The sequence below is a fragment of the Argiope bruennichi genome, chromosome X2, assembly GCF_947563725.1.
Source record: "Argiope bruennichi chromosome X2, qqArgBrue1.1, whole genome shotgun sequence".
NCBI classification, from domain to species: domain Eukaryota; kingdom Metazoa; phylum Arthropoda; class Arachnida; order Araneae; family Araneidae; genus Argiope; species Argiope bruennichi.
The window spans coordinates 37,449,272-37,474,946 of record NC_079163.1 but is presented as its reverse complement, the minus strand read 5'-3'; the positions used below and the strand labels follow the sequence as shown (position 1 = coordinate 37,474,946).

The following is a 25,675-nucleotide window of genomic DNA, read 5'->3' as shown; positions in this document are numbered from 1 at the left end:
CCAGGCCAGGCAGGTGGTCATAACGAAAACAGTGTGGGTAGGAGAGTTGTCTTGATTAAGTTTCTAACGGTCTGCAATCTCCTATCTTTTCGCTTAAGCTGCGTTCCGACGCCCCGTGGACTTACGGATTTGGTTTGGTTATAAATCTGTCAAATGACCCACTTTTGGACCACCGCCTGTAGACGTCGGTTCAGAGCTTCCCACAAATAATATGAACAGACATTTGAGAACCCCGAAGAACCACAAGAGAGGGGTAAGAGGAGACAATGTGCCTGTCTCCACACACACAGGTCGTCGGAAGGAAGCGGTTCTGTGCAGGCGCGCAAGAACTCGGTGTTGGCAGCTTGTATTTGTACCTCGGCAGTTGGCAGGGGTACAAATTCTTTGCAACCACTCCCACGCTTGTCTAAAAAGAAATTAAACATTGCTATCACCTTGGATTTCGACATTCTCACTTTCTTAAAGAGTGGGGAATTTGCATTGCGAAACAGCAACGCGAGCCTTGGCGTTTGGTTTTGGAATCGAATTGGAACACCCATGATTCATTGCCTTTCATTTCCTGTCTAAAAAGTACGGGTCATTTTCGACCTGCTTCAACATCTCATGGGAAACGTCAACCCATCGTTGTTTTAGTTCATTCCTCAACACTTGTGTCATAAATTCTGCACAAACCTCCTGCATGTCCCTATTTTCAGAAATAATTTTGTGAACCGTTGTTGAACCTTCGACGATAAATCTGATATTCAAACGACGGTTTGAGTCAAGGAATTTTTTACTTTGGCCGCATTTTAGTCCAAACCATTCGTTGAGGGGTGTTTAGAGCGCTCCATGCCTTTAACGATCTTCTGTCCGTTCTTGAACTAACTGAACAACCTGAAAATTTGGGCTCTTTACAAGCTTCTTTAACTGACGAAAACGTTTCGAAAGCTGCTTTACTCAAATGAGAGTAAAATATAATCGCGTACCTCTGCTTCAGCGAAGAACACTCCATTTGCGATGTTTTTTTCCTGTGACATAAACTCGAAAACAGCTTTTGTGCTACTTCAATCCCTCATTGCTTCCGAGTTTCACTGCTACTACGCCCGGTATGTTACTTAGCTTAGTCTTGTGTAGTCAACAATGTGTTGCAATCTTTTTATTTTCAATGTAGTAATGCCCTCCGGGAAGTGCGCTACTGAGGACTTATAGCACCGCGCGTCAGACAGTCTTATTACTTAACGGACAAACAGTGTAGCTATCTACTTTTAAAACACTAGGAGGATACATCAGAAAGCTGAATAAATTATTTCACACAACTGAAAAATACAAGAAAGAAAAATATGCTTTAATAACAGAAATGGTAATTTTCAGGACTATAGGAAAGAAAGAACCAATAGATAAAAGATTAACAGTTAAATAAAGGAAATGGAATATATTTTAAAATTTTAAATTAATTTAAGATAAGAAAACAGATTCTATCATGTATTAAAAAAAAACGATTCTTTTCTAGAATCGTTTAGATATAGAGAGAAAACAGAGAAAAAGAGAGAGAGGGAGCCAGACTACTCCAAGTTTACGGACATTGACAATTTTACAAGAGTCATTAAGAGAGGATAGCTCCACAATATAGTAAACATACTGTTGACCAGTAAATTGATGCTGCATGGATTAATTTGTGATTGATCAACAATGTGTTGATATGTTTTGCAATCTTTTTATTCTGAATGTAGTAATGTATTTAACCGATCCTTCTTTCACTAGAAAATAAAGTGACATTTCTAAAATTAATTTGTCACATTAAATAAATAGGTGTTTATGCAATTCAAGATAGTTAAGGCAAAAAATTTTTTGTTTAGAATTAAATTTGTGGGTCATACCAAAATACCAATGATCTTCAAGTACACCAAGAGATTAAAATGCATGTTTCCTTCTAATAAAAGGATAAATTAAATGACTGAAATGAAGTGAAGGCAAATGAATATGAAGATACGAAACATATTACAAACGAAAACAAGATTTTAGAAAAAAAAAAAAAAATTGAGCCACAATTAAAACTATCTAACAGACCTCATATGAGACTTACAGCATCAACGAATTGTAATAGAGGCCATGAAACTCATGCCAAAAGTTATGAATGTCTTATTACTTAAAAGAAAGTTACGTAGAAACTACAAAAATCAAAATAGAGGTTATGAAAAGAAAAACAGTTTAGTTACAATATTCCCAACGATGCAAAAACAAACTACTTCAAGTATACAAAACTTAAAAGAAACCCTGAGAGAGAGAAAGAGAGAGAGGGAGCCAGACTACTCCAAGTTTACGGACATTGACAATTTTACAAAAGCTGAACATGCGCCATAATCGATAAGGAAGTTATGTACAAAAGAAATATTGTTTGGAAATAAGAAAGTTACTGTTCTTATGGATACCTTGAATACGTTTCGTTTATTAAGAAAAAAATACAAGCGGAAGAAACACTGATCTCAGATAGCTGTCGAAGAACAAAATATTGCACTGGAATGCTAGAAGTTCATGTTTCATCGGTAAGATATTCTGGAAAGGAATTCAACACAGATACGAAAAATGATTTTTTAACCTGACATGATGTTCCAGCAGTTAATTTAAAATATGAAATTATCATCAGCACTGATATTTTGGAGCAAGCACGGATCAACATTACGGACAGCAGTTGAATTCAAAAGTATGGAAATAAAACTTAATGCAAATATCCATGCTAAACATTGAAGAAGCAGAGTTGTATCATATGCAAAATTCAAAGAATTATGGGGGAACTCAACACAATTTTAAAAAATTAAACATGAGAAAACTGCTGGTGCGAAGTTATGATGAAAATTATTTTAAAGGATGAAGTCCAATTTCTTAATCTACACACTGTTTAGAATGCACTGAAAGACAAAAAGCAGGGTTGCCACTCAAATCTGGGGGAAAAATCCATGTACTTTCCCTATAATTATATTTAAGATACGAGGAAATGCGCGAATAGCATTCATGTGCTAGTTACAATGGAATATGGTTTTAAGATATGGGAAAAGCAAAGAAAGGAAACACCACCTTAACGTTATTCAAAATAGCATATTAAAAGAAGGTTTAAAATATCGTTATTTATTATATAGAATTTAGCAAGCACAAATTTATATATCAAGGGGGGGGGTATTACTTACATTAGCTCTCATGTAAATCACACAAAATTAAGGACTTGGGTGAAAAAAAAATATAAATAATTTTTATTATCTTGATACAAATCATTTAGTGATTACTTAAAAAACAGCATTACAAAGCAAGATTACTTCTTTAATTTATTCATTTTTGCCGCTTCAAGCATTTGGGCATCCATCTCTGCAGATTTTTCAGCCATCAGTTTCACGCAGCTAATAGACCTAATCCATAACAAATAAGGTGCGACATTTCTGTACAACCTAATGTACATTTTTTTTTTCTTTACAACCTAATGTACATTAGCTATTTCACTCTCAGTGAACATAAGTAAAAATATTTCCGATATATTATTGAATGCATTAAAGGACAAATGTGACGCGATAAGTTTTACTGCCCATAAAAATTCAGCTTTAAATTATTGTTTTTGAACTAAAATATTCGAAATCGGTTTATTTTCGGACATTAAATTCGATGTTTTCATATTTGACATGTCATCTTTTCCTGTATTCCTTCTAGATACTAAATCCAACATCAATGACAACTCTTTTGAACTGGCATGCAGTTCTTGTATGTTTTCCTCTTTTGCCATAGCTAATAAGTGCCTGTTTCTCTATATTACTTAGGTTTATTATCTTCTTACAAAGCAAGCAGTATGCAACAAGTGGATGTTCAGCAAAATCAGGATTGCTTTTTTTTTATCCGTCCAGGTCGTATTAAATACAAATTTTTAGCAGCTTATTTTTTTTTAAAAAAAAAAATTTCTAGTCTTCTTTGAATAAGTTCACAATTTCTCAAATAATATACAAACCATTCAATAAACTGAAGTATGGTACACCACCGCGCTGCTTCTGCAGATTGAATGTTGCTAATCGCGACAAAGAAATGTATTCTATTTTTTAATCCAGTTACGGAAATCTCGTGCATGCTCATTAGCTGCAATTCGGGAATCTCAAGGAAAAGGCTAATTCATAATTAAAAAGTTTTAGAAAATTATATACAAGTAGTCTTAACAATAATGAAATTATTCATTTGAATAATTTGCAGAATACACTAAGCGTGCAAGATTAAGCAATGCGGATGAAAGTAAAGACATGCTATAGTACAGTTGCAGTTAAAATATAAAAGATAATAATACAGTAATTGAAAGTTAAGCAATGCAATCTTAATGAAATAAAATTAATACAGTTTAATAAATAGTTAACGAGTAAACAGTTATAAAATTCAATTTTGCTGTGGTTAACCTGCTACATACAGTATTGCTGCATTGCTCTCAAATACACATCACACTACCTGAATAAGTGGTTCAATTTGAGGGTAGAGATGGTACTTTCCTTGCTGTTTTCTCTGACCTAGTTAATGAGTTGTCACTAGGATTAACTGACCGAGTTAGTGGTATATATAAATCTTGCTGAAGAATGAACGCTGGTTTTAAGCAATCATTTTCTATTACAGTCTTTTCCCTTGATCAAAAGGCTGAAGTGTTTGCTTTACTATTTGCTGACTTGACAGGGATCATTATACGGTTTGACAATGCACTTTCACAGCATCACTGAGTATAACAACATCAATGCAAGAATTAAAAAATATTGGAAGTCCATTAGCCTCAATATATTGAAGAATATTGTCTATGGTAGTTCATTGGAAATAGGTGAAAGGCAGATTATATCTGGAAATTCAGACAAAATTGATAAAAGGCTGGAAGGGCCAAGGTGAACCCCTACAGCTACTGGGTGAATATAAGTGATTTTCCTGTGTGAGGAAATAAATCTTGGCTTCAATTATGCCATTATTCTTGGCATTAACCAGTAAATTAAATTTTCCCAAGAAATCAATACCTATGATAGGTTGGTTAACCTTGGTGACAATGAAAGACTAAATAAAATTTCAAAGCAGATTTTGATCGAGTTGAATATTGAATACCAAATGCAAGGATTTTTGTGCCATTTGGCATAAAGAACTCAGCCTTCTTTTATAACAGACAGCTTGATAGGAATGATCAGCTAAAAGAACATGATTGACTTCATGTACTTGGATTTGGATGAGAATGTCGCTTCAGTTGCATTCATGCTGGAAACAAAGCATATCCACAAGAAAAATACAGATAAATAGTACAATATAATGGAATATAAAATGTAAAATGCAATATAAATTTTAAATAAGACACAATCATATCTAAAATCCTTATTTTTAAAGCATAACTAGAACACCCATAATGGAGATAACAAAAACAAACATTTCAATATATAGATTAAAACAATTTAGCAAAAAATATACATTAACACACATGACAAAGAAAAAATCTTATTGACCATAAAAAGTAAGGGAAAAAAACGCAGACATACAATTCATTAATTTTATTTTCTGAATGAAATGAAAAATGCACAATTGAAAAAGTGCAATTATCACTTTATAGTGAGGTTTAACATAACACTGCAGATTTCATACTCACCTTTTTATAGATTGTAAACGCCACAGACTTCATACTAACCTTTTAATAGGTGTAAACACTTGCTGTTGGCCACAATAATAGTATTTTTTATCCACTTACCTTCCGTTCTTGAGAGGATAAGATTTTATTGTACACATATCATGAAGATATCATTTTAAATGTTTAAATATTTGTATTAGTGAATACATCACTCCCTTCTATAATTTTGCCCTTTTTGTGAGTTTCTTTATTACTTTAGGCAAATTTCCAATCAAAATTGAATTTACCAGGGTGATGAACTCAATCTATCTGTACACACCCCACATCAATATACTTGAGGGCAAAACAGTCATAACTTCAGAGGAGAACACAGAAGAGAGGAGTTTGTAACTTGGGGGTCATTGGTTCAACTGATTTTTAGTAATAGCAATATATTTGGCATTAAAAAACACCAGAAAAGTTTGGGAAAATAAGTGGAAGTTTGCAGTTAATGCACTCTGATTTGAAAAATTTCAATGATATACATGTCTGAAATATTAAAAAAGACAGAAGTTCGCTATCAGAATGTATGCTTACATGACATAAGTCACAAATATCTTGATAGCTTAGTTTCTCTCCAGGAACTCTGCTTCTGATACATTTATGAACTCAGTGTCAGACAATGTTCTACAAAACATTCAAGGTTTTATATTTAATGTTTGACAGGAAAGGCACTCGGTTTTATCCATTTACTGACCATTAAAGTATGTTGTATATTCATTAACATTAATAATTCACCAACCAGACTGACATTCCTTTACATTCAACATATCTCCAATATATAAAAAATTTCTGAATAAGGAATGGAGACGAGATATAAAATATATCTGATGTCATATATAGTTTAAATTATTTGGGCTCAATGGCATTGCCCAATAAGGAACGGATGCCACTAGCAATGGATCTTCCAACCTAGACACTTACTAAGATGCTAGTCAAAACCTACATGATGGGACATTGACTACCCTTAATACCAAGACCATGGAAGTGATTCTTCGTTTCATTCTCTAAGCAAACTAATCATGCAAATTGATACATCAGCGGACATACTGCACCATTCATCAAATGGGTCATCATGTATGGTGAAAAATGAGGTTTTTTAATGATCTATGAGAAGCAAAGTAGCAGCATCTTTTCATGGACAGTTCCCTTGATTGTAATTGAAGGATGGTAATAAGAACATTATATATATATATATATATGAGGGGATAAACTTTAAGAAACTAAAGACCATGAAAACCTCAAAATCAGAACACCAGTACCTAATTAAAGATGGACTCTTAAAAACATTAAGTATTGAATAAAGACAAATTAATAATTATAAGTTGAATTAATCATTTTTAGGTTTAAAAAAATCTTTGGAAAACCTTTAGGCTGTTTCAGAATAAATGAAATTCCAGCAGATCTTGTACATTTTCTTAACATTTAAATACAAAAATTTTGTTACATTTGCAATAAAATATAAATAAAACAAGAAAACACTTACATCCTGTATTTCTGCATAATGTGTCCATGCATAAATAAGGTCGGGTTCTGGACATACTAGATAGCCACACGATTCTTTATACAAAAATTTTCCAAGCTACAAGAGCAAAAATACTATAGTAACAAAACAAAAAAAAGTATTGGAATTCTGAAAAAATAATTTTATAACTTATCTTTCAAAGATATTTTAATTGTCATTTACAGAATGTTTAGAGCATATTAATGTAAGTGATGGGAAGAAAGGCGTTTGCAAAAATTAAACCTGTTTTAACCTTTTGAGGATAATAACAAAAAAAAAGATGTGGTTCACGTGGCTGACATTTCCTAAAATGCATGGCTGCTCAAAGCCAATGCAATTTTCTAATTGCACAATAAATCCACAAAGATTTGATTTATAAATAATATATTTAATTATAATTTAAGTAATTTGAAACTCTTGGAGGACATACAGATTTCTAATAAAATAAAATCTGAGCAAATTGTTCTTATGCAAGTTAAAGGCACATAATTCAGTGCTATAGTATGAGGGGGAGGGAGAGAATGAATAGAGGAGGATTGTAATTTTATCACCAAAATAATAGTTTATACTTAATTTACTATAATAAGTGCATATGAGACTAATTTTGTCTCAAGCAAACCTGGTATACTTTGACAGCAATTTTAGAACAATAAAATTGATATTCTGCGGTTTTTCAAACATTAATTTATTTTTGGTTGCTATTTTTTTTAATCATCATTGAAACATTTGAATTCAACCAATTTTCGAAAATAAAAATCTTGGGGTGAAGTGATAAATATAATTATCTGAAAGCAACAAATAAAAGTGAAATTTTTATATATATCCATAGTAATTTTATCAAAGAGATTTAAAGAAGTAAATGCATTTTAGTACATATTACTTTCTTATCAAATTTATATGTTTAATTTCAAATCAAATGACAACTTTTATAATACAGAAGATCACCTGATAGTTTACACATACATTCATACTTTGAAGGAACAAAAACTGGTTTTCAGTAATAAAGATCAGTAAATTTTTAAAATGCAAGATCAGAGAAGAAATGGGTAATAATATTAGCAATGGCAATAAAATGAATTTCATGCATGTAAATTTTTAATCAGAGGATTTTATTGACATACAATTCAGCAACTTTTTAATCAATTAACACTTTTTTTTGTCATTTTTTTATGTAGAGTAGTAGACCTAAATGCAATGAAGATCATATCATTTGTAAAAATAGACATCAAATGATGAATTCTTACAAGTACATAACAAACAAGAAATAAATTTTTTACTCATCAAACAATACATTTTTGCAAAAAATATTGTAAAATATTGAAAGAACTGGAACAATTAACTCAAAAATCCACCAAGGAATACTAAAATGCTATTTTTAATAATTTGAAGAATTCAACTTCCAAATATGAGTAATTATTGAAGTAAATTTAAAATTCTAAAATAGCAAAAATATAAAGACATAAGTATCTAAAATGATAATGGAAGAAAAGAATTCAATGAATAGATAAGCTAACTGTACATAATATCAGAAATCAGAAATCAAAAATATCAAAAAGACTTAATACCTCTTCAAAGTAATCTTTGGTGAACTCTTCTTCTAAAGCTTTAAACCAAGTCAATCCAATATTACTCCTTAAAGCTTTGTTTGTTTCACACAGTTTTATTAATTTAATTCTGGCAGAATCACTAGATTCTAAATTTTTATGGCCATTCAATTCATTCTGATAAAATAAACATAAAAATAATAATAAATAAAAGAATAAAAATAATTTTCATGTAAATCATAGTTTTTTTTTATACTGCAATTTATGATACATAATAACCTCTTTGTATCCTTCTGCATCAGAACACATACATTTTTTAAAAATTTATTTAAAGGCCCATTACATTTCATAACACTTTTTCAGTCCAAATATGTAACATAACCGACATTAAATAATAAATTTTCTTTTTATAAAAAATTTATCAAAGCTACCACTAGAATAAAAAAAAAAGTAAAAGAAATTTCTGCACATCAATACAAGGAAAGGGGAAATCCTGCCATAGTAGAAAACTGATGCCAAGTCTCGGAATACACGCCTCCCCAATGACTATAGTTGCAGCTTAAAAATAACTTCATGCATATCAATAGAAATTAAAAATTCCTGCTTAAAAAAATGGAAATAAAATCGATATAATCTAAATTTCTGGAATTTTTCTATTTCATCATCCCACATACTATATATAAACAGCAACAAATAATTACAAAATTTAAGTTTTTAATGATGAGCATTCAGGTAATTAAATAAAGTTTCAAGGTCTTAATAGATAGCATCCATACTTTTAACCTCTTTTGGATAGAAAGCAATGCATAGCTCTTGTATTGTTTGGTAATGTGTGTGGTATTCTATGAAAATTCAATTCAAATCAAATTTCATGTTTACTGAAAGCTCCAGGCAATTTATTCGGTTGTAGATTATTTCTATGAAATTTTTGGCTATCCTAATTGGTTTGGAGTAACTAGTACAGTCCATGAACAAAGAACCTAAAATAAAAGGGAAATCTAATAGATTATGTTGTTTAAAGCAACTGCCTGAACTAGAAATCTGACTTGACCACCTATATAAGTGAATAAGTTGCTTTCCTTAAGGATTTCCATGACATATTAGCCCACAATTCAGCATCACTTAATAATTCAATGCTAAACTGCATATAAAGATACCAATTTTTCAATTATGCTTATTTAAAGCATAGTCAGGAGTAATTGAATAACCATTTTCCTCCAACTCAATTCCCAACTGATATCTTACTTCAACCTTCAATGAATTTGAAACATAGTCTAAAATAGTTGCATTTCTTGAAGTTTTCAACTAGTAAGAATAAGCAATTTTTTCAACTTATTAAATATTTAATTCTCTTCATTATTACTTATTTTACAGACTGTTCTTCTTGTGATTATTAATGCATAATAGTTTTATGAATTCATTTTCAATTCAATCTCATGCAGTATTTTTGCTAAAAAAGTAAATATATTAATAAGCAAATATTTCAAGAAATTACTATCTGAAGCTCCTATTAATTTATATCTCTTGATATACATATATAAATATTTTGAAACAAAATTTCAAACATTCAAAAAGGGATTAAATATAATTCAGAAAAAAATTTACATCTTCTACCTCATCAGGCTTCCGTTTACAACTATTTCGTGAAGCAGATGAAACTCTTTTCCGAGACATACTGGCGTAAAATGCTTGCTTTTGGAAAACAGATGTTATGATGAAAATCTGAAAAATTCATGAAAGAGACCCAGAAATTATTACAGTTCAGTAATTTTAAGAACTTTGATTACTCTATTTTCATATTGGGGTTGAAATCCTAAAAGTAGGAATTGTGAAGAGTTAACAACCAATCTATTCGTTTGACTAGGCACACTATATTAAAATTCAGTAATTTAAAAAATACCATAACATTTGAGCCTAGAATTTCTATTTTCAGAAATCATTGAGAAGTCAGCTATCTAAATAGATTATTACCTTAAGTAGATTAAATCAATACTAAAGTTACTTTTGTAATGAATTTATTTCCCTCCTGTTAATTTTAAATTATATATATATATATATATATATATATATATATATAATTTCAGATAGCTTCAGACTACTTGCAAATATTATTGAAATTTTATTTATACTATAGTTCTATTTCTGAAGAAAAATAATCTCATAAAAAATAAAAATCAATCTGGTATTCTCAGCCGAAATTAAAATTACTGCACTACACAGGAAGTATAAAGCATATTAGAAGCATATTAAAGCAAGAAGTACAATGTTAGACAGTGGAAAAATGTTATTTTTAATTACAACTGCATAGTAATAATAGAGCATTTTGATTGTTTAGCTGTTTTCAAAGTGGCATAATTAATTGGATAAAAATGTGCTCTTCTAGATGAGGCCTGTTTCATTATTATTTTGTGATTTGCTTCATAATGGGAAAGTGAATCATGATCACATACACCTAGGAATCATGAGGTTTCACATTTAACAAAAATTAATGAGTCTAGTTCATTAGTTATTTTATTTAATGACTGCTGCTGGAGAATTCTTTTAAAGTTTTCCCTTACAAATAATATACAGTAAAAAAAAAGAAAAAAAGCCAATAGATTGTAAAGAAAATTGATGTTTTTAAAAAAAAAATTTGGTATAATACACAACGTTATGTAATTGGCTAATTAAAACTCATAAAAATTTCTTCAACATAACTCAATACTTAGCTGCACTTCTTTGCCACATAATAAAACAGAAAAAAAATGTTTAATAAGGAAAAAATATATATTTTGAAAAAAATAATTTTCTCAAAATTTAACGACATCCCTGACATAAAAAAATCTGAGAAAAATGAAAAATATTAGATTTTCTAAATGACTGTACTAAGAAAATAATTTTTGAAATTAGTATTGATATTAATTGATTAATTAAATAATATTATAAATAAATAATTAATATAATTGGCAACTTCAAAATTGAGTTTAGGAAGCCTGAAAAAAATACAAACTACCCAAGTTCATATTCTTATATCTGGTGTTGAGAATATGATTAACTGCTAATTTCCAAATGTGTTTCCTAGAATCATGTAGCATTGTTAATAATAGGAGTTTGGAATGCACAAAACATGCATTGTTTGAGAATACTTCACAAATAATACTTTAAACATTATCTGGAAGCTGCCTAGTAAGGCAAATCACTTTCCAGAAATGCTGCACAACATATTTTCAATTCCAGTTCATTTTTATCTCAAACCAAATTGGAACACAAATTAACATTACATACTTCAAGAGTATTATAAGATTATGTAATGGGCTTGGAGTGCCAAATTATAAACATAACAAACAGTTTACAGGAATCAGCCACTGTACATGGCTGAGTTTATCTGAGATATTGTCAGTCATGTTAGAAGAGCAACTACCATCTTCTATGGCAAAATAGATGCAATGCAAATACTGTTGATCAGTACTTAGATTTTTCAGGGTGGGAAGACTAATTTTCACTTAAAAAATAAGCACTTTATCAGTACTTTTTAAACACCTTTAGAGAAAAAAACAAGAATCACCCTTAATGTAGTATTTTTTAATAAAAGAATGTGAATTTGATTAAATACAGTATTAACTAAGAAAGTGTTTAATTTTGCACAAATATAAACAAATTACAGCCAGAAATTATTGAATTGAAACTAATTTATTTAAAATGTTTTTTATGGGAGTTTTGTTCGAAAATCTTATAAAAAGACTTACATCGTCTATTTTAAATTATTTAATTACACTACGGTTAGTCGTATAATAGGAAGAAAAGTGACACTGCCATTTCATTACTATTCATATTCTTCAAAAAAAAAAAAATCTAACATAAAAACATACCCTCCAACATGGATTAACCAGTCATCAGTAACACTTCTTACTGATATGTTACATATACTGTAACATCAACGAATTATTGGAGAATAGATAATTCTAAACAATTTCAATTAGTTAAAACAAACATTTTCTAACATTATTCAAAATTATTTAATAGACATTTATTATTGACTAAATATATAAGTGAAATAATTAAAAAAACAAAAACAAAAAAAAAAACACTGAAGACTAATTTGTCGATCAAATAAATTAACATTACTTAATAATTTTGTTTCATTAAATAACAAGAACTATTGTCTATCTTAAGTCATCCTCTCTCAGTTTAACATTATAAGAAATTCCCATATTAATTTTTATAATGAAAACTGATTCAAGTGTTTTTGTATTCATGATAGAACAAGATTCCATTTCTTCCACCCATCTTTTTTTTAACCATGACAAAATTTCACTACCAACAATATTGTGAGCGAAGAATCAAGATGAAAGTATTTTCGGCGTTTTTTCTTCTTTTTTTTTGTGTGATTTTCCGTAGTTTTTCACTATATACCCGTAATTGCATAGTTTTCACCTAACTTCTGTAGCAACTACAGAAATTGCGTCGCTATTGGAGAGCATGTAAAAATCATGCTAATTTTATTAAATATATAAATAAAAGGTTGTTCCTTTTCAGAAATTATTCCAAATGATTTCAATTCATTCAATTTTCTCATTAATAATGTTTCCCAACTCTTTGGATTTTATTAGCAGCGAAAGGTTTCTGGCTTAATGAAAAAGTGCAACCATTAGATCTATATTCAATTCCTCCAATTACTTTAAAAGAAATTTCTTTTCCTGTAAAGATATCAAGAAATCAGAGTCTTATTTCCCTTATGCCATTGACAACTATTTCTATTACCATCTGTTTCTCAACCATATTCAATACTTTAGTAATATTCCTTGAGTGGATTCGACCAGAATGCTTTAAGAAGTTACATACCAAATATTGTGAAACATATTATAATTTTTTTTCCAATAGATGTTTATTGATGAGAAGCAATGACAATAATTTTCAAAACTCTCCACAGCATTTAAACTCTAATTAAGAATAGAAAAAACTCATTCAATCTCATTTCCTTGGCAATAATACTATCAAAATCAAGTAAAGATGACTTCACCAGGATATCCACAAACTCCATGAAAAGCATTTTCATAGTATCTTTTTAACTTTACTGATGAAAGTAAAACATAGCCCATGTCACTTTTTTTTCACATTTACTTGTTCTGTGACATAAACACTTTTTTTACTGAGAGAATTTACTGGAAATGTATTCATTGTGCATTCCAACATTTTTAAAATAAACCACACGACATATGCACAAGCTATTGACAATCACGCTTGAAAGGCATAAAATATTATTGAATATTTCTTTTTTTGAATGTAAGATTTCCTGTAATTAGTTCTCTCGTATACTTACACCTACTTCTGCAATTGTGCAAATTGAAAAAATAATTTCAACTAAAAAATTTTCCTTTGAAACTTTTTTTAAAAAAAGAAGCAACCATAATTTTACTAATTTTTGAAAATCAGAAGCATAAAAAGATGAAAGTGGATAATCACTCTGATACATTTAAAGAAATGACTTAAGTTCTGTAACATATGTGAAAACAGTTGAAAATATTTCTTCAATATTTCATTGCATACTCCCTAATAAAGGTAATTATCACCCATCCCTTTGGCATGAAAAGTAGGGACCTTAAGGTCATGAAAGCTACGAATAAACAACAGAGCTACAGCTTTAGAAACCAGATAATTTAACCAAATTTAATTTATCTAACTTTTTTTTGTTACAATGTTTACAGGCATGAACAGAGACTGACAGATGGTCAACTCATTGAAAAATCTGATTCCAAATTTTGTTATGAATCCATACTTCAGATGCTAAGATTATGCGCCAAATTTGATTGACATAGTATCTTATTGTGTTCATTTTTATTTCAACAAACAGACAAAAAAACTTCATAAAAAAATAACATTTTCTTCAAAATTTAAAAAAAAAAAAAATCTAGAAATTTGGTGGCAAGGAATTCCAGCTCAAACCTTTATTGGGTATCACATCCACAAATAGTCATAATTCCAAAATGTGTTATTCAGAGGTTTGAATCATGGAGGTTGCTCAAAATCTGGAGTTTGAATTATTTGACAGTTACAGTTTTCTCACTAATCATTTATATACGAAAAAAGTAAAAAAGGAATTTTAAGGGCATTAATTTATTTTCAGTATATTTTGATAAAAGTAACAAATAACCTGCAAGTAATTTTGGAGCACCATAAACATTTTGCTTTACTTTTGTTTTTGAAAACCTTGAATCATTCAGAATATTCACTTTTAAAAGTTCATAACTCCATAAGCACAAGGCAACATACAATATTCTGAATATCAGCCAATATCGCAAATTTATTGTAACAATATTATTGAGTTTCTTGCGTTAATAAGGAATGAATGAAATACACATTTTCTGACATATCGTTACAAAGCTCTAAGCCTTTTCATGAGAATTAACAGAAGTAAAAACACTTGCATAGTTCATTAATGGTGAGTCACTAAATAATGTGAAAATATAACTAAAAAATGCTCTACAAAGATGTCGTCATGAGCAGAAAGACGATGATGAGATGAAGTTACCGTTAAAAACCAAAACTCATGGTTTTGCATGAATACATAAAATTATCTATAAAGTGTAAGGATTATCTTCCTATCTAAACAGAAAAACAGAAGAGAAAGAAAATGCAAGTAAATGAAAAGGATATATTCTCTCTATTCTATCAGTATTTCCCAAAACTGAAATAAAACCATTCGAACTGAGCTCTGGATTCAACGAAATGTGTTAAACATTAAAAGATCTGTTACTGCAAAGAAAATAAGACTGTAATTGGACAGATCTAGTTAGGTAAATGTTTTTTTTAATTGGATGGAAAAAATAAGCACTCTTACAGCCCTTATATAAGGACTATGAAATATAAACAGTTTTGAAGGATTTTTAATGATACTTTGCACCCTATTTTTCAGATCTTAAGTCTGAAGAGTACTGCTCATTTTTAAATCAGCAAATAAATAAAAACTGATTGAATTTCATACGAGTTCTCATACACTATGAAATGCTTCCATCACATACAAATAATAATTTCAAAATTACTTTTCAAATTATATTCTTTAAAATAACCAAGTTTTTCTTTTTTTGTTCTCGATTTTTAAATGTCAAAGTGCCAAAGCTAATTATTGGGCAAAATTAATAAAAAATTTTAAAGGTTCTACTAATCCAATGGAGAACATTTCTAATGTATGCCAGAACTAATTTCGAAATTAATAATCAAAATATATTTTCGAAAAAAAAAATGATTTTAATCACCTTTCAATTTTTTTTAATACAAAGGAGTGCAACTAATTATTAAACAAAACTGATGTAATTTTTATGTACAGATGAATTTAACAATTCTTTGCACATTTTTGCCATAGTATGCTAATATTTTTTTTTCCTTCCAATCTTTAACCCATCTTAATATATAGTGAAATAAAACTTCCATTTTTGAGAGAAACCTCAGAAGGTTTTGAGAACAGAGGATTATTTATGATGAACTAAAATGTCATTAACTTTCATAAGAAATAAAAATTGTGAAAATCAACTCTAGTGGTTATACCTGAATGACTGCACCTTTAATTTTGTCAATCAATTTAAATACAAAGATCATGGATGAACAGCTGGTCACCAGAGGCAATTAATTGATCCATTATGTTTTATTATTATTTGCTATTTGGATATGTGTTTCTTATTATTCCAACATTATGCAAATAAATAATTATTACAAATAGAAATTTAGGCAACAAAGAAAAATGTTGATTAGAAAATTATTGCCAAAATTGAAATGACTATATTGACTAAATCTAACCACATTCATGAAAATACTGTTAAATAATGAAATGAACTTATGAAAAGAATTTAAATTAACATAGTAAAAATGGTAGAGCATTACATACTGTATAATATACAAATAGCGAAATCATGTGCCTGCATTTTGCATATTTCAATGCTAAGAAATATTAGAAACATTATACTTTTTAGAAAGTGCTTCCTATTTTTTTTTTTTTTTTTTTTTGTAAAATTTCTTAAGATGCAATTAGAAAAAATCATATTTTAAAACAATTTATTTCATTACATGTCTAAGAAACTTTGAATTTCCAATATTCTCTAATATATTTTATCTCGTCCCTTTAATTCAGTAAAATTCTAAACATAATTACTTTCAGTTTACTAGCAGTCATATTAATTTGATCAAAATAGTTTGAATATAACAGTTCATTGAATCATTCACCAAAATTTGTTAAGAAATGAACTTTATAGCAATTTAATTTATACCATGAAACTGTTAGAAATTTCTACACAACATACAGTAAAATAAAAAGCATCTCCTTTATTTCTTTAAGTGAGAAAGTCATACATTATGTACTGCATGAAAATTAAATTAAAATAATTAGGAATTAAAAAATTCTCCTTATAAGGAATACAGTCATATAAGATGTTACAAAAAAGTTTATTCTTGGAAGTATTCCACAGCCAATTGGCAAATGATGCAAGAGTACTACTGCCCGAGTTAGAACTCTGAATATTTTAGTAAAAATAATACAATAATACACAACATGCTTAGTATTCTATCGGCTGTTAATTAAAGGAACTCAAATTAACCAAAGCTTACAAATAAATACAGTTTATACTACTGTTTTGCAGCTCTTTTAACAGTAAACAGTTTTACTTTATAACTCATAGAATTTGTGTTTTTTTAAACATTTGCTTGGCAAATAGGAAAATAAAGTTTATTAGCAGCAAGCATGCAGCTCACTTTTAATCTAGTGGTATAAAGCAGCTGCCTAGTTGAGAATCAGTCACTGTTTTTTTTATGAGAAGTTACCAAAATATCAATATTGCCATGACATCAGAACTGTTATAAATCAAGAGATCAAATTAATGATTTTGGGATTAGGAAAAATTATTAACAATGCTGAAACCTGGATAATGTCAAGGACATATGTTTCACAAGATCATTTTAAAGATAAAAAAAATGCAAAAATTGTGTTCCCCATTTAGTGAAAAACTATTTCACATTACATGTAAATTCTATGCTCAAATAAAAGACAATCAGCTGAATAGATGTAGAATTTTAGACATATATTATACTATTACAAATGGAGCCTAAGGACTCTGATTGATAATATACGTATATATGTTCAAATTATATATCAAATAATCAACACACACACACATGCACATATACTGGCATTCACCTTCTCATGCTATAAATGACAAAATTTCATTGAAAAAATCATTACTACTAGACAGGATTATTACAGCAATCCATACCATCATTGGTTACCTGTCATCTGTAGCACTTGTTAAATATATTACATATAACGAATATCCAAAAATTATTGAAGAATAGATATTTCCTTTGAATTTTAATTAAAACATTACTCTAAACTATTTAAAAGATATTTATTAGTGGCTAAATATATAAGTGAAATAATTTTACTTAAAAGCACACAATATTGTTGATCACAATATTGATTTTGTTGATCAAATAAATTAACATAGTTTGTCAGACATTTAAAATCTTTTTTTAATTAAATAGTAAGCATTTGTACTTTTTTAGTCATTACTCAATTTAACATCATAGCAAACTCCCATATGCATTTTATAATGAGGAGCGACTCCAGTGTCTTTACATTCATGTAGAAACAAGATTCTGCTTTTCTTTTTTTATACTTTGGTAAAAATTTTTTCACTAATCGCAATCATTGCTGTGAGTTGGAAAGAGGGTATTTTTGTTGTTTTCTGTAGTTTTCCACTATATATCTATAGTTTTCACCTAATTTCTGTAACAACTAAGGAAATTCCGTAACTACCATAAGGTATGGTAACCTGACCTAATTTGAAAACTAAGTAGTAAATTATATAAGTACACTCCCTCAAAATTCAAATATTTCTCGCATATTAATAAGTATCAAATGAGCGATGTTTTATAATGGGAAAAACAAAATAAATGCTCCTTGGATATTTATAACTCTTTCAGTCCTTATTTCTTTATTAAATTGCATTAAATTTTTTAAGGAGCTGGTTTCAAAACAAAATTACCCATATATAGTAAGGTGCTTTTAAGCATAATTTATTATCTCTACAAATAATAAAGATGAATGTGCATGTGTGTGTTGTGTTCTATATGATAGACTGTTTGACCCACAGCTACCAAATTTGGAATATATATACCTTGGAGGGTAGAAATATCTAACTCAAAGTAATTCTTTGAAATATTAATTAAAAATTTTGGTGAATTTTCCCTTCACGACTTGCGAAAACATTACGGCAGAAAAATGAATTCTACAGCAATTCAAACAATAAAAAAATGATCTTTTTAACCAAAGCAATTTTTAATTTGGGAATTTTAGCTGAATATTGGCAATTAAAAAAAAAATTGTGTTCAATTTTTAGTAATAGATTACAGTGTTATTCTAAAATTCAAACCATTTTCATTGTTTTATTAAATATTAATTCGGATGATTTTCATCCATTATTAAAAGAAAAAAAAAAGATTCCTGTTTAATATCAATGCACGACACGTAAAAAAGTGAGATAATAATATCATGAGATTTCAAAGATAGTTGAACTGGATATTTACGTTTTAATATACAATGGTACTCACTGTCTCCATCAGAAAGTTTCATGGACACAATAAATAGAATTTAACGCAATTAAACCAACTTGGCATTAATGCCAGACAATTTAGCAGAAACATAAAATTATATAAAACTATTTATCTGAAATCAAATGTAACCAATATTTCCATTGAACCAGCTAGTTGCTCAAAGCGATTAGTCCACAGTTAGAGTTTTCAGTTTATATTCTTACAATAAACAAATTACAGCATAGAGAAATATATTCGTTTTTGCTTATAATTATTAAATCTACCATCAATTTCAGTAGGCAATACATTCCTTTAGCATTCATAACAAAATGTATGAAAATATTCCACATATTAAAAAGCAATAAATAAGACACGAACATGATACGTTTCGGACACATACGTAAAAAGCTTCAAAATTGACCAGCACAACATATGAAATATTAAGTGAATACTAAAAATTAATATAAAATGCGAAAAATTAATATATTAATCTTAAGAATGAAATTATTTTTTAGTTAATTTTATTTCTTGTTATTTCACGACTTCATTCTTCACCCAGTAAAATTAAATTATCATCTCAAAATATTCTTTGAGATGCACTACAATTTAAATACGGATAACTGAAGAGGCTGAGAGGAAGATGTTACTTATGCGAAAATACTGCAAATCAAATTATTGAATCGATTAACACAAAATAGTTAAATTCGAATGACAGCCAGCCGGCATCTAAAGAAAAAGGCAAAAACATATCAATACAGCGATACCTATTTTTTTAAAAAACATTCTTATTCAGAAATTAATAGCATACATATCTTCCTTTTAACTAAAGATAAAACAGAAAGTTAAGGGGGAAAACTTACGTAAATGATCCCATCAAAAGAGAATTAGAAAAAAATCAGCTGTGATATGGGTAACGTTAACCAGAGAACATATTGGAGGGTTGTTGCCAGGTTCCAATTAGTGCCTGTAGACGGCGCTAGCAGTCTGCAGCCATCTATAGGCGCTAACAAGAACTATCCTAATTCCAAGACTAGCTAAAATAGGGGTTATAAGATTTGGCAAATAAGCTTGTTTCTGGCGAATTATTCTTTCTTTCTTCTTTTCATTCTATTTTTTCAATTTTCCTATTTCGCGATTTTGTTTTTCATTTTATTCCGCTAAAATTTTGAATCAAAAAACTGTTTTGTTTCTTTTACTCTTTCTGAAACTTTACTTATTTCTTTTACACTCTTTCAGAAATTCATCTGATATTTTTTTATTTGAAACTGAATTTAATGTAAATAATTTTTTTTATTATTAAAATGTATTTATTTATTCAGAATTTTTTAAAGTAATTTGCTAAAAATTATTATTTATTAAATAACTTATTAAAAATATAAAAGTATTTATTTATTATTTTTTATTTATTTTATTATTGTATAATTATTTTTTTATTTGAAAGAAAACATCTCCAGCAGTTGAAAATAATAGAAATATTTTGATGCAAAATTTTAATAAATAAATGCTTTTATGTTATTGCGATGCGAAGTAACATTTGGCTGCAAGGATTCTCCATATAACATATGTATAAATTTTGTACTATATACAAATTATTTTCTAATGAAAGAGAAAGTGTGTGTGTGTGTCTACAGAGGAGAATAGATATGCTTTGGAGGGTGCGAAAGTGTTATGTTTTGTAGTGCATTTTTTTTATTACTTAAAAACAACGAAAAAGTTTGAAAAGTTTAGTTTTTCAGTGATTTCTTTTTCAATTCCATTCAATGTTTTTCTTCTTTGATCTTATATTTTTCAAAATATTTTCAAGCATACTTTCAAAAATATTTTTCATTGATTTAGTAAACTATATTTCTATATGAGCACATTGCAGTGATATTAAATACAATTTTATGTGCATATTATTGTTATTTTAATTTTTTAAAGATAATTTAAAACCAAGCAATTAAAATCTAAACTTGATTTCCTATAATGGTTTGGATGCAGATTCAAATCTACTTTATTATTTTCATTTCTATTATTTATTTTTTATTTGTTTCATTTCATTTATTTTAGGTTAACATAAAATTAAAAATGAGGTATAACAGGAACATCATCTTTTTTTCTCCTTAAAATACAGTTGATTTTTTTTATTTTACTAGTTTTTTATGGCTTTTTTTTTAGAACTGAATAAAAAGCAATTTTAAAAATTCACTTTCTATTAGTTTTAATATATTCACTTCTTAGCTCAATCATTAAACAATTCTTCCATCAACTTCAAGATAATTCATTTCGAAGGTTATGTTAATAACTATATATTATAGTTTGCTTAAACAGTAATTCTCATAAAAAGCTAAGAAACAGTATTTCTCATAATAATTTACAACCATATATAATTTGTTCTTTTCTTGCAATTCATGCATTAACTTAACAAAAATTAAATTTATTGCAAACACTTTATAATTAATTGACATAATTAAAGTAATACTAAATGTATGATGGATAGACCAGGTGGTCAACGAAAACAGCTGGTACATCCCTAATTATTTTGATTTCGTTTCCAAAGTATACATTTAACAATAATCATCCTTATTACGTAAATGTGTTTTCAATGTGAAACAAAACAGTGTATTTCAGTGAGGAACGCGGTGTTAATATATTAAATAGTTTCAGCTAACATTAGAGCTCATGTTTGTTGTTGGGCTCTAGCCATGTCATACATGGAGTACCTGCTTAGTTATGCTCCGACTACTCTTCAAATCCAAAATTAACATTTATTGTTCAGCTGCGGGATATGGGCCTATATTGTTATTTAATGCTGAATGTCTAGCATGGACCTTTAATTGTTCTATAAATTTCTACATATCTTTTCTAATCAACTATTATTCTTTGAATAATCTACATTTGTTTTCTGAAAATGTAATGAACTTTCTTGTAGAATATTTGATGAAAATAAGCTGGAATGTGTAAATCCCTTCAAACCCGTAATGGGATTTATAATAGATGATTTTATCAAAAATTTGTAAATTCTTCCAATTCGACTTCAAGTCTTAAGAAATAAAAAATTCAATTCAATTTGCATCAAAAACTATTATTATGACTGTTTTAAGCGCCATCATTAGAAGGATATTGGAAAACCTATCAGGAAAAATGATAGAAAAAAAACATGAAGGAGCCCGAAGTGAAGCAGTTCTCTTAATTTTCGGAAAGGGGATGTCCTACAATGACAAATTTTCAGGCATTGTCTTTTAATTTTGTTCAATTAAATCCTATTACTCCTTCCAATAGTTAATCCATTAATCTTATCCGGTATCAATGACACCATGAAATTGATCTTGACCACTTGTTATCTGCTAGGAGAAAACAAATTAAGGGGAAAAAAAACCTCTTTGATGGCAGATCAAAGAGATCCATATATTTTCTATAGACTACTTATATTCTCTTTTCAAATTTATCACAGAAATTATACAAAAAATAAATGCTAAGGTGATTAGAACCTTTAATTCGAAATATCGTAGTATAATAATATTTTAGGTTTCATTTTAATCTATTTTTATATTATTCTTTTCTCTTAATTGGAGAAGCAATAAAGGAAATAAAAACGGTGTTCAATATCGCCAATATCAAACACATTCTTGAGTATAAGACCTAGAATTAAGCAGGATCGGTCTTTAGTCGATTGCTTCCAAATGGGCGACTCTCATAAGGTCTCTCATATTTCCTGCAGGGCTAGTATTTCTTCGGCCTTGCCATGGACCTTAACAAACATAAAAGAATCCTAGTAGTCTTTTTACGAAAAGTGTTGTATGTGCGTAACATAAAATTTATAGCTACTTGGTCTATTTAGTGGGGGGGGGGGGGGAAAAAGGGACACGGGAAAGGTATTGGAACCGGACATATCCGTATGGGTCAAACGTCCAATAAATCATTCTTAGCCCATTGGAAAAAGGGGCTAGGAAGTGATTAGTCTTGGTTTGCTAAAAACATATAAGCCTGCTGGCTAGAATGTTTGGTGAGAAAATATATTGGTATTTTAACTAAATTTTGGTACTTAAACATAAGGAAAAAGCTCTGTCTGTTTGTGCATGTACTGATTCTACAAACCAGCCTTCTTGACATATATCAATTAAATTTGGCAAATATATAGTTTGGTGCATAGAAATGTGCTTTTCAGAGCAATTTTTTAAATATATATATATTTATTTAAAGAATTCACTGTATCCAAGAATTCGGAAAGTTAGAAGTCTCCAATCAGCAACGGAAATTATTTACTTCTTATCCCTTTAACATACTATTTACTTTTCTACATGGATCTTTGGTAAAACTTTTCATGAGCAGAAGAAAAAATCTCAATGCATTTCTTTTTTTAAAAATAAATAGCGTTTTATGCATTGGATTCTGGTTCATTATAAAAAGTGGTGTTTTCCATAAAATTTGAATAAAAGAATTTTTAAATAAAAGTTTTTAACTAGGAAATGTGAATTTATGAAATTATTATTCTGGAATGAATTTATTCAAAAACAAGATATTTATTCTTAATTCGAATTCTCCTGTATTCCTGAAGGTTTATTTTTAAGAATTTTATTTTAACTTTTGTGAGCTCAAATGCAAATATAAGTTTTTTCTTTTTTTTCCATTATGGTAGATATGGATGTTTTATCAACATTTTTCTTTATTAATCACCATTTTAACGAGACGCATTTATCCATATGCCATTAATGGGAATATTTGGAACAATATAGTTTTTTTTTCGTGAAATAATTTGCAGAAAGGGAAAAAAATCTCATTCCGATTTCTTTTTTATGATAGTAAATATGATGGTTGTATGCTTTGTGAGGAAATTGAAGAATTTTTTTTGTCGATAAAAAGAATCCCATGAAAATTCTTGAATTTTTTGCTTGTAATAACAGATATGACGCATTTCAAATTTATATATTCATCTACGGATTCTCTTGACAACTCCTGTAGCATTTGGAGAAAGAAAGTTTTCCAACTTGAAATTACTTACGATCATGAAATCATTAATTGTGAAACATATTTACGATCTTTAATTCAGCAGTAACGCTTAAATTATTCGGCAATTATGTCGATTGAATCTAAAATCAGCCGGATTTCGGATTTATTCGCAAAAGGAAATAAAAGCAAGAAAAATTGCTCCCTAATAATAAACGACAATAATGATCTATGAATGTTCAATTATTTTTATGAAGTCCTAAAAATTATTTATTTCTGACAATTTTTTTTTTTTGCATTTCATTTTTTTTTTTTTTTTTTGTACCAAGTTAAGAATTTTATTAACCAAAATAAAGGATTTTTAAAAATCTTTGTTAAGTCACTGAAATAAATAGCGTAGTGACTGTTTACTTATTAAAGATAGCATACAAATTTTGTGTTCATTTGTTGGATAACTTATATGCATTCATGTATTAAAAATTAAAGCATATGTTTTAAAGTATATATAAATTTACGAGTATGTTTGGTTTATTAATCAGTGTGAAAAACACGTTTTAGTCATTTTCTATTTAGCGTTAATTTCTATTTGCGATTTCCATTTTAGTGCTGATTTATATCTATAGCAACATTTTATTTAATACTATTCACTGACCAACTGGCTCGCCAAAGTTAATGGAGGATAAAATTTTTAATTAAATATTTTACGTACCTGGGTCTTAAAGGGTTCTTCGGCAAATTATTTATAAGCCTCAAGTTTTGGTAGATAGTCTATAATAAATATTACATTAGAAGACTTCAGTAATTCTGTTCATTTTACTATGCATTTCCCTTATTTTCTGCAAACACCACTAACCATCATGGATGCACTTTGATATTTTTAGTCTTTTAACAATACAATCTAATTTCTAACCTAAAGCAAAACAAAAATTGGCATTTTTCTTTATAATAAAAGTATTTTAAATGTAAATTTTTCGGATTTTTTTTTCCGCAGAATTAAATAATTATATTGCTTACTTTCCTGTAACCCGCTTTGCCAGTAATAATTTTTGTAAAGGACAGAATAATAATTCGCACTGTAAAACGAAAACTGAACATTTTTTTGCAAATTCAATAATAGCTTTTATCAATAACTTTGGTGTTCTTCCAGAATTCTTAAGCTTTTGTGTTAACATTTTTGATACGTTTAATATTTGCTCAGAATTCTTAAGATTTTTGTAGGAAAATGTGCTTAATATATTTTTTAAAAAATTGATTAAATATGGAAAGAAATATTTATACTGGAAAAAATTACAACCATTGTAAAAAATTTTTCTGAATATATAAAAATAACATTTATATTATAATATTTTCGGAAGTTATCAAGGGAAAAATAACATCAAGAACTTGCTTAATTTTTAATTAATTAAAATTCTAAATGAAATTTTTTAAAAATTGCTCCGAAGTGCACATTTTATCCTTCCATCAGTTGCGTACTAAGTTTGGTAGCTATATATTTAATTTTAATTAATAGAGCATCAACACCCA

General features: G+C 28.6%; 1 protein-coding gene across 1 annotated transcript in view; it reads right to left on the bottom strand.

Annotated features, from left to right (window-relative positions):
• LOC129961020 (uracil-DNA glycosylase-like) overlaps window positions 1–20,224 on the bottom strand; it is a 34,675-nt gene extending 14,451 nt beyond the window's left edge. The window contains exons 1-4 of the mRNA XM_056074814.1: window positions 20,086–20,224; window positions 10,286–10,393; window positions 8,693–8,848; window positions 7,110–7,205 (exon numbers count right to left, since the gene is read on the bottom strand). Of these exons, the coding sequence (XP_055930789.1) occupies window positions 7,110–7,205; window positions 8,693–8,848; window positions 10,286–10,345 (312 nt within the window). The 5' untranslated portion in view covers window positions 10,346–10,393; window positions 20,086–20,224. The remainder of the gene's footprint in view (window positions 1–7,109; window positions 7,206–8,692; window positions 8,849–10,285; window positions 10,394–20,085) is intronic.
• Window positions 20,225–25,675: the final 5,451 nt, after the last annotated feature.